The sequence below is a fragment of the Nelusetta ayraudi genome, unplaced genomic scaffold, assembly GCF_046127955.1.
Source record: "Nelusetta ayraudi isolate G7.1 ecotype Tasmania unplaced genomic scaffold, CSIRO-AGI_Nayr_v1 ptg000008l, whole genome shotgun sequence".
Lineage (NCBI taxonomy): Eukaryota > Metazoa > Chordata > Actinopteri > Tetraodontiformes > Monacanthidae > Nelusetta > Nelusetta ayraudi.
Genome location: NW_027466058.1, coordinates 7591029 through 7602635, shown reverse-complemented (window position 1 = coordinate 7602635; position 11607 = coordinate 7591029). Strand labels below are relative to the sequence as shown.

At 45.1% G+C, this 11607-nt stretch overlaps 1 protein-coding gene across 2 annotated transcripts; it reads left to right on the top strand.

The window, feature by feature from the left end:
- The first annotated feature begins 404 nt into the window (after positions 1-404).
- sgpl1 (sphingosine-1-phosphate lyase 1) lies at positions 405-11594 on the top strand. 2 transcript variants are annotated; one of them, XM_076019105.1, is made up of 15 exons: positions 405-565; positions 3583-3748; positions 4490-4557; positions 4884-5031; positions 5145-5224; positions 5425-5553; positions 5642-5730; positions 6401-6509; positions 6989-7087; positions 7184-7330; positions 7488-7726; positions 7831-7977; positions 8094-8214; positions 8665-11277; positions 11320-11594. In XM_076019105.1, the coding sequence occupies exons 1-14, from the start codon at positions 554-556 to the stop codon at positions 8806-8808; spliced, it is 1698 nt and encodes a 565-aa protein (XP_075875220.1). In that variant the 5' UTR covers positions 405-553; the 3' UTR covers positions 8809-11277; positions 11320-11594. The 2 variants fall into 2 exon arrangements, with proteins under 2 accessions (XP_075875220.1, XP_075875221.1); XM_076019106.1 differs by lacking the exon at positions 405-565 and adding an exon at positions 2568-2714.
- The last annotated feature ends 13 nt before the right edge of the window (positions 11595-11607 follow it).

Genomic DNA, 11607 nt, shown 5'->3' with positions numbered 1-11607 from the left:
AAGAAGAAGCTATCTATACATACTGTAAATATCATAATTAGTCCTGTTATAGTTCAAATGAAAAAGACAAGCGCACAGACACAATAAAATGTATGTTGTTTTGTCTTTTACGTTAAAAGGGTTTTGCTCCCGTATTCACCAGAACTCTGGTCATGTGCCAGTGTTTTTTGACACAAACACTGGCGGGGATTTCAAGTCCTCTCGCTGTATTTAAACGCAGCATTAGTTCTTCCAGTTTCATTGGCGAACTTTAAATCGTGCAACGAAACACATTTTAAAACAGCAGATCTTTAAGCTGTGTGAAGCGTCGCACCCCGCAGGCCGTCGCTTTATGCGGACCCAGCCACAGCGTTGTCAGATCTGCGCATGCGTCCCTGAAACGCAGCCGTGCTTGCCCAATCGCTATTTCCTGAATCAGGGGTTAGCTTGCGGCTGAGGAGGTAGAGTAGCATGTAGATGAGCGCCGAGGATTTGGGGCAGGCTGCTGGAGGTGACTTTCGTGAGTAGCAGACAAGAAAAAAAAGGACGTTCGCTGAGAGTTTGCCTCGACAAAATGGACTACTTGGTAGGTGTCGCCTCGTGTTTTGCTTGTTTTGAGGGCAGCACGCTAAGCCCTTTCACCCGGTACGCTGGCAAGAAGTGCTACGACGCTCGAAGGGGTTAAAAGACTTGTTTATCAATAGAGAGATAATGGATCGAGAGTGATTCGCCTTGCTTTGCCTCCTGGGATGCCTCACGTCCACCAATAATACGTGTGGCAGTGACCCCTGTTATCGCTGTGTGAAGAAATACACTTTGACCCGCCGATTTGAGATGCCTTACGATGTGTTGTCACACTCGCAATCAAACAGTGCCTCCTTCACTTTGTCTGCAGTGAGAAAGCTGATTTGTTTTTCTGCCGAGAAGCCTGTTGGAAGGATTTACAACTCCTTCCCATTGTTTTTTGTGTGCGTGTGTTTGTTTTCCTGAAGCCCACTGTGTAAAATTAGAGATCCTGTTCAACATAAAGCTGCAGGAAGTCCAAACAAAGCTTTACTCTTAGCAAGTGCCCCATGTGGGCTGTGATGGTGGCTGAGATTTTGTTGTGGGTTTTTTTTTGTTTTTGTTTTTTCCTTACAGGAGCAGTTGTCCTCTTGACTGCAGAGTGCAATCAGAGGTGGTGACCAGGGTGACACATCAATCTAATGTGAGAGTGGAGTGGACCACCAAAGCTGGCACAGTCTCAGCAACATTCTAAGAATTTAGAAAGCTGTTGAAAGATGGAAGTAATCACTTGTGTCATGTGCTGCTCCCATAAGCTGTGTTTTCAGTTTGGGGGTGGGGGGGTGGGGGGGGCTGTTTAGCTCTTCAGAACTGTAATCAGTCCCCTGTGGAACACACCATGGTGATGTTGTTCACGCTCACGCCGTGTACTCTCCTTTTCATGTATCCAGGAGTAGCGTGCACACACACACACACACACACACACACACACACACGCTCATAGTACATTTCCATGAGAACATGACCTCCCCTCTGAGACAACAGACGAGTCAAATGTCGCTTGTGCGGGGGCAGGAAAGGAATGGGCGTCCCCTACGCAACAATGAGCAGGACAATAATGCAGCTGGACTCCTTTGTGTGGACTCAGTGTAAGTCTCCCCCCCCGCCCCCCACCCGAGGTGAAATGGCACTGAGTGCTTGTGCTGGCTGGACTTGGGTGATGAAGCGCTGTCAGAAAATGCGCTGGATTACGCCGAGAGGCTTCCTGTCTGCAGACGGAGACGCACCGTTGTGCTCTCGCACCATATCGCAAATCACTGACCGCACTGCTGTGCACCTGCACCTTTATTTTGTGTGTGCCAGCCCTCTACGTGAAAACCACAGATACACACACACACACACACACACACACACACAGTGGTGTCTTGTTTTCCGTTGCTATTCGTTTGGCTCCACGCAGCCAGTCTTGTTCAACCTGTATTCGAACGTGTCATCCAGAAAGGCAGGTACGGCAGCTGTAGACTGGGCCAAGTCGGGGGGCAACTCCTTCCTCCTTTATATGCTCCAAATCTCTCCCTCAGCCCATGTTGCGTCAAAGGGATTAGGCCGCGGCTGCAAAACCCGACACCCTTTCAGGCCGAGGCGGACGCTGACAAAACCGTCAGACATTATGACCAATTCTGTCATTGATTATTTCAGACGGACTGACACAGACTGGTATTATGACAATGTCTGTTGGACCTTTAACTTCTTTCCCTCAGATTGTAGCTGGTGGTGTGATCCTTGCTCGTTATCAGTATGCTTGCTATTATGTCGTAAATGGGAGAAAGGATAAGAGCAATATTACTTTAAGCACTTGTGAAATAACACTTGCTCGTGATTCCCTTTTCGGCCCCGTTCTCATTCGAGGCCGAGAGTAGTGCATCGGCAGTTACCAGTGATAGGATTCTTATCGTAATGTGGCCTATCATCTTGTGTCTTTATCTAAAAAAGTTTATTCCTGCGCTTAATTGGTTGCAAAACACTCCCTGCTCACTGGATGTGTTCTGGGTGCTGTGGGCGCTGGGAGGAGTCTGCTGATAGACAGACATGTACTTGGCTGCAAGCCTCGGCTCATTCTCACTTGGAGAACCAAGGGACACCTGGTGTGAAGTACAGTTGGCAGACTTGGTCTGGGTGTGTGTGTGCGTGTGTGTGTGTTTGTGTGTGTAGGCCCGACGATGTCTTCTCAAGTGAGTCGTGCTTCCATTTGTGAATTTGCCAAATCTGGTAACACCGACGACATTAGAAGCTTTGACCCCCAGGAGTGCTTCTGTGAGAAATGTCTCTTTTCGCTGAAGGTGTTCAGTAATTATTGTGTTTGTACAATAGTTTAGCCCTCTGTATGATGTACAATTAATAATGCAGAATGCATGGTCATTTGACCATTACGCAATTTCTTTCTCAGTCTACCGAAGCCTATTTTAGTTTTTTCGGAACCCTGACTTCCTCTCTTCCCATGTGACGGGTTTCTAGCCAATCATGCTTTGTTGAGCATTTGCAGAACAATAAGCATGATTGGCTCAATGTTCAGTTTTGCAATATGTTTCCTCCAAATATGACGGTTTTGAGTCTCTGGTCCGATTAACCTGCATTTCCCACCTGACAACGCTGAATGTGATCAGATCAGATCAGATCAGATCAGATAGTGTTTGTACATTTTTGCAGTTACCAGTTTGCTGCAGTTTTGAACTGCAGAGGTCAATGCTCCACTGGCACCTGAAGTTTTAGTGAGTTTTAAGTTTCAAGGTTTGTTTTCTTTTGTTTTTTAAAAAGGTGATCAGGGCATTTTTTAAATATAATTTTTGTTTTGTGTTTTACATTCACATCAAATAATGATTCATCTATTTGTGATCACATTGAATCAGATCTTGCAGAGACTTATGATGATGTTTTCAAAGGTTACTTTCATAGGTACCGCCTTAACAATTATTAATGGAAAAAAAAGATACAAAGCCTTTTTTAGTTTGGTAAAACATAAACAATATCAACAAAGCTCAGTGTTGTAAAGTGACCAAAGCTGACTGGTAACGCGTTTTTGTTATTTTTGTGTGTGTCCAGAGTGCCTTGGAGGTGTACAAGGAGATGGTGTTGATCTACCTGGAGGAGGGCAGGCAGCAGGTCAACGCACGGTGCGAGGGCCTGGAACCCTGGCAGGTCATTGGGGCCACCATCATCACCACCCTGGGAGCCGTCTGGTTGAAAGGCTTCCTCTTCCAGAACGAAAGTAATATTCCACACCAGACACATGGCTAATTTATGCCTTAATTTTTTTCATCTTTTCTCTGTTAACAGCAGGTTTGCTTCAGCTTAGGTCTTTGAAAAGAGCGAATCGCTTTTTAAAAAGTGACATTTTTTGTGGAAAGTAGCTCTTTCCCTTGGTTCGCCACTCATGTAAACCCCAGAGAACGGCTTGGTGATGTAGACACTGAAAAAAAAAAAAAAAGACTTTCCCTTTTCCATTCCAGCTACATAGTTTCATTGGTGGAAACCCACTGTGCAACAGACCCGGCCGAGTTGCATAACAAAAACATTTTGGATCACATGAACGTCACCTGCATGTGCTTAAATTCAGCCCTGAGCATTTCCTTGAGTGATAGCCACCTCGCACAGTAAGACTCTGTCCAAGTGACGTGGAGAAAGTCAACAGGTGGTTCACTGAATATAGATCAATTCACCTCGAGCAGCTCTCAACAAGACTCTGTAGACTTCTTATCAATCCATCGGCGGTCAAATTCCACAACAACAGGGTCGGCTTCGCTCATCTTTCTTCAGCCACTCAGAGAAAAAAGAAAAAAAAAAGGCAGAAATAAGCTTCAGCCTCAGAATGAAATGCTTTGTGACGCCTGCCCCCGTTCCACTTTGACAAGGTTCCAGTCAGCTGTTTTAATGTCTGCGGGTTTTTTTTTTCTGATGTGACGCGATGCCTTTGACCACAGCTGCTGCCACTCTGCCTTCTGGCTAATAGGTCTCACATCCCGGATCAAGAAGCAGTGCTTCAGAGTCATCAGAAAAATACCCTTCGTCAGTTCGGGCGTAAGTATGAGCGAAGACTCTGTTCCTTCTTTTTACACCCCAGCGGATGACTGTTCTGGAAAGGCTGTGATGAGTCATACACCAATGACTCTCAGCACGAAGGGGCCGGTCGGACCTTTGGCACACTTAAGCATCACGCTCCGGCGATAACAGTTGGTTACTTCAGGTCATTATGTCACCGAGACAGACAAAGTGTGTGTCCCATTTCAAGCGAGCGGACGTCATAAACCACTTAGACAAAACTCTTGACTTTACAGCGCTCAAGAGTCACATGACGGCCATTGATGAGCCGCTAAAATGATCACCAACGTCTCCATTTACGACAGATCAAAGGTCAGCTGGATAAGGTGCTGGATGACATGTCTGCCAGTCTTTGTACCCTGAAGGAAGGCATGAGCTACACCAAACAGCTGCCCCCCAAAGGGCTCTCGCAGAGCCAGGTGCTGGACAAAATCCGAGAATACGAGACTCTGAGTAAGTGCGCTTTTGTTCCCGACGCGCCCACTCGCATGGCCTGCACAGCTCCAGGGTGTCCTCTTCACTTAGAGCCGTTCAAAATGGAAAGTTTTCTTTTGTTTGTCTTGCAGATGAGGTGGATTGGGAAAAAGGGTGTGTGTCTGGTGCGGTCTACTGGGGTGATGAGTCACTGACCAAACTCCTGGTGAAGGTTGGTATCTCGTCTCTTTATTGTAGACTTTCCACAAAGTTGTTGTGAAGGACCTGTTTGGCGTTTGGCTGCAGCGAACGCATTCCCGCCCGTGCACCTCCTTTTATGTTTCTCTCTCGTCGTTTTTTTTTCTTTCAAATTGTGTCTTCGGTTCGTGTAAATATTTGGCGCTCATGCAAAATTCTTCCAACCGTTCCCAGGTTTATGGAGATTTTGCGTGGAGCAACCCGCTTCACCCGGACATCTTTCCCGGTGTGCGGAAGATGGAGGCTGAGGTCGTGAGGATGTCGTGCACACTCTTCCACGGCGGCCCCAACTCCTGCGGCACCGTACGTGAACGCTCGGCCCGCGCATCTCGCCGGCTGCTGTGCAGCTCATCGCCTCTTTCAACACCTTCACTCTCGTTTTGTTTAATAGGTCACCTCAGGAGGAACTGAGAGCATCCTGATGGCCTGCAAGGCTTACAGAGACATGGCGTATGAGCGCGGTGTCAAATACCCTGAAATGTAAGTGACGAAGAGTAATGATGAAGATGTCTTGAAACCTTGTATAGTTTTGAACAGTTTTGAGACTAGTTCTGATACCAGACTAGGCACCTGTGTGTGTGTGTATAAGGTAAGTATGCAGGAATTTTTAAGTACTTAGTTTTCTTAAATTTTCTTGCGCTTTTATTTTCAACACACCTTCTCTACACAACTTCGCTGAACATAATAGTCATGAGTCGAGGGGGATGTTGCAGTTTTTCACTTCAGCTGCGGTCATGCAACTCGCTCACCAGTGTTCAAACCGAGCACATGACTGTTTCGGTAGCTTTGTGGTCATGTGTCATGTGACCAGTGCTCTCTACCTCTAAATGCATGAGATGCACAGAGATGCTGTGAAATTAACTGCATTTTCTAAACCCATATTATTATTATTATTATTATTATTATTGTTATTAGCATTATTAGCATTATTAGCATTATTATTAGCATTATTGTGATGTTTTTCTTTTTTAATAAATAATAGTGAGATCAATATATGGATGAGATGCTAATACCGTTGGGTATCACTGATGCATGGTTTGAAGCAGTGGACCTGAAAACACGAACTAAAAATAATAATAATGATGAAGCATTAATTGCATTAATTTTCTTTTCTTGATTTTGCGTTATGTACATCCTCTGCTTCCTGCAGCGTGGCACCTGTGAGCGTCCACGCGGCCTTTGACAAAGCGGCGCATTACTTTGGGATGAAGCTTGTTCACGTTCCCCTCGACCCGAAAACCATGAAAGTGGATATGAAGGTGAGAATGCGGTCTGAACCGGGGTGGGCAAACGTTTTGACCGGCGGGCCACAATGGGTTCTGAAATTTGACAGAGGGGCTGGAGAAGCAGCCGATGGAAGGAGTGTTTTGGTGACCCATCTCATAAGAGAAAAAATATATCATGGCATATGTAGAAAACATTTGCTTCAATGTCTATTGGAAATTAACAACAGTGTTACAATAAAATGTGTCTTTGAAGCCCCACGGTATTTAGCTCTTTATTGAAATGACTCTTAAAACACTGAAAGAATGGATGAAATACATCCATTTTAGGGCATATTTACTATTAATATAATTTCTTCAAGTTCATCGGACTGGATTCAAAAGCTTAATGGGCCGCATATGGCCCCCGGGCCATAGCTTGCCCATGCCTGGTCGAAACACAATAGTTGGTGGCAATGGTTTAACATTAGCTTCAACGTTCCTGTCAATTCTCCCCCCCCCCCCCCTTTTTTCAGGCCATGAGAAGAGCCATCAACAAGAACACTGCAATGCTCGTGTGCTCCACGCCCCAGTTTCCTCACGGAATCATGGATCCGGTGGAGGAAGTGTCAAAGGTCGGGCGCGAGACCGTCACTTCAACGCTTAAAAGAAAGGTTTGAAAAACAGACCGTTAAACTTCAGTCTCTTGGTCTTGGTTTCTGCTGCTCCAGCTGGCTGTGCGCTACAAACTGCCGCTACACGTGGACGCCTGTCTGGGAGGTTTTCTCATCGTCTTCATGGACAAGGCCGGGTTTCCTCTGGCCCCCTTTGACTTCAGACTGAAAGGCGTGACCAGCATCTCTGCGGACACCCACAAGGTGGGTTGTGCCTCGTCAGAGTTGAATCGCTTGTGGCTGCAAGGCTGTTTTATTTATTCATTCATTCATTTATTTATTTAGTTAGTTAGTTAGTCAGTTAGTTAGTATTTGTTTTTCCCCAACTAATTTGTATGCCTGTCACTCGCTTCCTCTCCAGTACGGCTATGCGCCCAAGGGCTCCTCGGTGGTCCTCTACAGCGACAAGAAGTACCGTCACTACCAGTACTTTGTCGCTCCGGACTGGCAGGGTGGAATCTACGCCTCGCCCTCCATCGCGGGCTCCAGGCCCGGGGGAATCATCGCCGCCTGCTGGGCGACCATGATGAACATGGGCGAGAACGGCTACATCGACGCCACCAAGAAGATCGTCAGCACGGCGCGCAAAATCAAAACACAGTGAGACGTTTGAACGCGACGGCCGCGGTGAGGACTTTTAATTGGTTATTTAGCTATTTATCTGACATTATTGTCCGCTGCTTGTTGTTCACTTTTATCCGCAGGGTCAGCAAGATTAAAGGCATTTTTGTGTTCGGGGAGCCCGAGGTGTCCGTGGTGGCGATCGGCTCAGATGACTTTGATATTTTCCATCTGTCCAACGCACTCACGTCAAAGGGCTGGAACCTGAACACGCTGCAGTTCCCTTCCAGGTACGAAAACATTCAAAGGATAGTAACCCTAGAATACCACAAGAGGTAACACAAGGACAAGTCGTTATCTTGGACCAGATGTAACGAGTTCAAATCCTCCCCTCCCTCCCCCACAGCATTCACATTTGCGTCACAGTTCTGCACACGCAACCTGGCGTCGCCGACAGGTTTGTCCGCGATGTCAAAGAGCAGGTTGCCATCATCATGAAGAATCCCAAAGAGAAAACCACAGGAAAGGTGAGCTGCCTCTGCCTACCGGCTTTTATCATCCAGGTTTTAACTCTTGAAGTTATCTTAAAATTCCATTAGGTTTTGTTCTGAGAATAATAGTTAATGTGTTAAGATAAACGGAGCTCATCCAACAGGAAACTGAAATGCAAATAGACTGCACTTCTGCTTTGCCCTCACTTCACCTGCTCATAAAGAGCGTGAAGCAAACAGTCAGCAGGCAGGCAGTCTCACTTTAACTCTTAAGAGGGTGGAGGGTTTTTTTTTTTAAGGGAAAAACATTTGTCCCAATTGGCAGAAAAAAATGTCACTTTCAAAAATAACTATAAATATTTTTCCACTTTTAAAATGACTCTAGCCTGAAATATTAATAGCAAATATGTTGAGGCCGAGGAAACTGATGTCGATCTCCCCTGGCCTCGGAAAACTCACCCTGCCTCATTCCTGCTGCCGCTGCAGGGAGCCATCTACGGCATGGCCCAGTCCATCCCGGACCGATCGATCGTGTCCGAGATCTCCTGGGGCTTCCTGGACTGCCTCTACAGCACCGAGGACCCGCGGGCCAACGGCAGCCACATGAACGGCAACGGTAAAGCCAACTGAGGGGTGAGGGGCCTCCTTACTGGCCCTCGACCAAAACGCACACAGGGAATCAAGCTCACCTCCTGACGGGAGCTCTGAGCGGATCGCTCAACGCTTGCCTTACTTTGCATAGCTACACTGAATGGGAGAAAAAAAAAAAAAAAACAGACAAACAAACAAAAAAAAAATCCTCTGCAATGAAGCACAAGCCATCGTCGTCGCCGTAAGCAGACCTGAGGGGGAGGTCCTGTGACCCTGTGGTAAAATGGCACAAGGCGATTGGACGAATGACTGGTTCAGAATACACTTTGAGTATTTTTTTTTTTAATTATTATTCTTTAAAGGGAGTGCTACTGTGTGCGCACGCGTGTCCTACTTTATTTGTTCTAAATGTTCATTTCAATTCAAATGTTCAACTGAAGCGTTTCCTAATCACTCGGCTTGCGACACGAAAACAGTTCCGTTTTTTGTTTTTTTACGTTTTTTTTGTTAATGTCAGAACATTTCAGCTTTGCTGCCATCATCTAACCGTGATGACTCAGCAGAAACACAGACCACTAAAAGCTCGAGTGAAGCACTGTGCTGCCCTCTAGCATGAAGCGCGGGGTACTGCTCCAGAATGTAGATTTTTTTTTTTTCTATCCTGATCCTGCAGCAAGATTACCCATCCCCCACACACACACACCCATAGAAATACTGCAAGGTCCTGGTAAGAACATATCAGGTTCATCTCTCAGTTACTTGAAACTGCAGTTTTGTTATTCCAGTCAAGGTTGGTCTGAAGCCGAGTTGGCACTTAGGAAAGAGTCTTTTATTTTGATGTTAAAGGAACAGTTCACCCCACCTGAACAATCTGTGGAGCATCACGACAACGCAGAGTGCACAATGCCTCAGAATTACTGCTCCTAATAATGAAATGTAGTTTTACAATGGTACCAGAACCAGGATTAAACGGGAAAGATTAACAGCCTCTATACAGCAAGTTTGGTGTAGTTTTCAATTATACTCCCTTAATAACAATGGTACATAACGCAATACAACTATTTTTGCTACAGTCTGCTGTACATTATATTCTTTGTCTGGATTGTTTGAATTTACCCATCCCAAAAAACAATAAACCAATATATGTATTTAATTCTAATACATACAATCTGGCCAAAAAAAACAATTAACATTTTACTTAACCGTCAAAAAGCAAATAGTAAACAATGTTTACACTGACATGTATGCAACATGCATAGCCTGAATATTAGAGGTGGGGGTAAAGGGGGTAAAAAAAAAAAAAAAAGAACTCATCCTATAACCAGAAAAAAACAGATTGCAGTCTTCATCCTACATCTACCATCAACCCAAACCCCTTTTTGTCCCCCATGAGTTTTGTGGAGGGGATTTTGGGGTGAACTGTCAGTTTAGTGTTTCCCGTAAAGTTGACAAGTAGTCACGCGTTTTCCAACCTTCTTTTAATCGTTCCTAATTCAATCTACCTCAGATTCTTCTCTGTGCAAATGTCATCCAATGAAACCTATTCTAGGAAGATAACTGTTTCCTAAACCATGATCGTCAACAGTGCTGGCTGTCCTCCCAAGTGTTCTTACACATACTGATTCTGTCAGAGAAAATATTTGTTATGATAGAGGTGACTGAGTCTCATCTTGGGAGCAATGTATTCTTTGCCCTGTCTGAATGTGGATGCATTAGGGTAAATGTCCCTCAACAAGGACAACCCTGTCACGAACCATCTAACACCAAAAGGACTTTGTGTTTGTTTGCGTTGTCCCCTCTGTGCTCTCCTCCTAATTGCTTTTTGAATTTGTGTCTGTAATGAAATTATTTCCACGTTTGTGCAATATGTATATTTTCTTTTTTTTATGCAGTGAAAGAAGGGAAATATCTCAAGACATTGGAAATGTAGAGTTGAATGAGGGCGTTCTGGCCCTGGGAGTCTAATTTAACCTTTTGTGTGACCACTGGGTTTTTATGAGTCACTTAATTTTGGATTCTGTTTTGTGAGTTGTGTGTTTTTACATACTGGGCAGATTTTTAAGAGATTAGACTTTAATGTAATTAGAATGTTGTTATTGTTCCATCTTTTAGTGTTTGGTTTAAAAAGAAGACATCAGTTTCTAACTAACAATTAATTGCTACAATATTTGTCTGTTCATCATTATCATCAATGTTTCTCTCTTGTCACTGGACTGAATGGTTAAAACCTATTTTCAGATTGTTCTGATTGATTGGCCAAGAATTTTGTAATGGGTACTGTCCCTTTAATGCGTACTCTGTCAACTTCAAGTATCAACTGAACGTGACCGCAGCATGCGCTTGAGGTTTGACTTTGCAGATTTCTGATTCGTTGCTGTCGCCGTTGCGCGATAAGCGGCAATTATGTAGCAATAAGAAGCGTTCACCTCTGTGCCTTCAGAGGTTTCAACTCATCCCGGCAGATTGTGCTCTCCAACGTCCTCAGGGAACTGACTTCCAAAAAACAGCGTCAAGGTCGAGGTCCACTGGTCTTTCAAATGTCACAGCAAGCTCATCCACCGTGTCCCTCCGTTGAGTTCGCCCTCGTCCGCAAACGGTTCATTTCTCGACTGGACTGGTTCCCGCCGTGCAACATTGTACAAGTTCTCCGTGTATACCTCTGTCGGCGCAACCACCAACCTGACGCAAGTTGGGAAGCACTGGGTTTTTAACCGATTTTATAATGCGCTAAGTCAAACCATCTGAAGCAGCTGCACTGTCGCTGACCACAGAGGAATCCTGCATTGTTGTGCTTTCAATAAAGGTCATTCAGTCCAATGAGACAATTTGTCCTCTTGT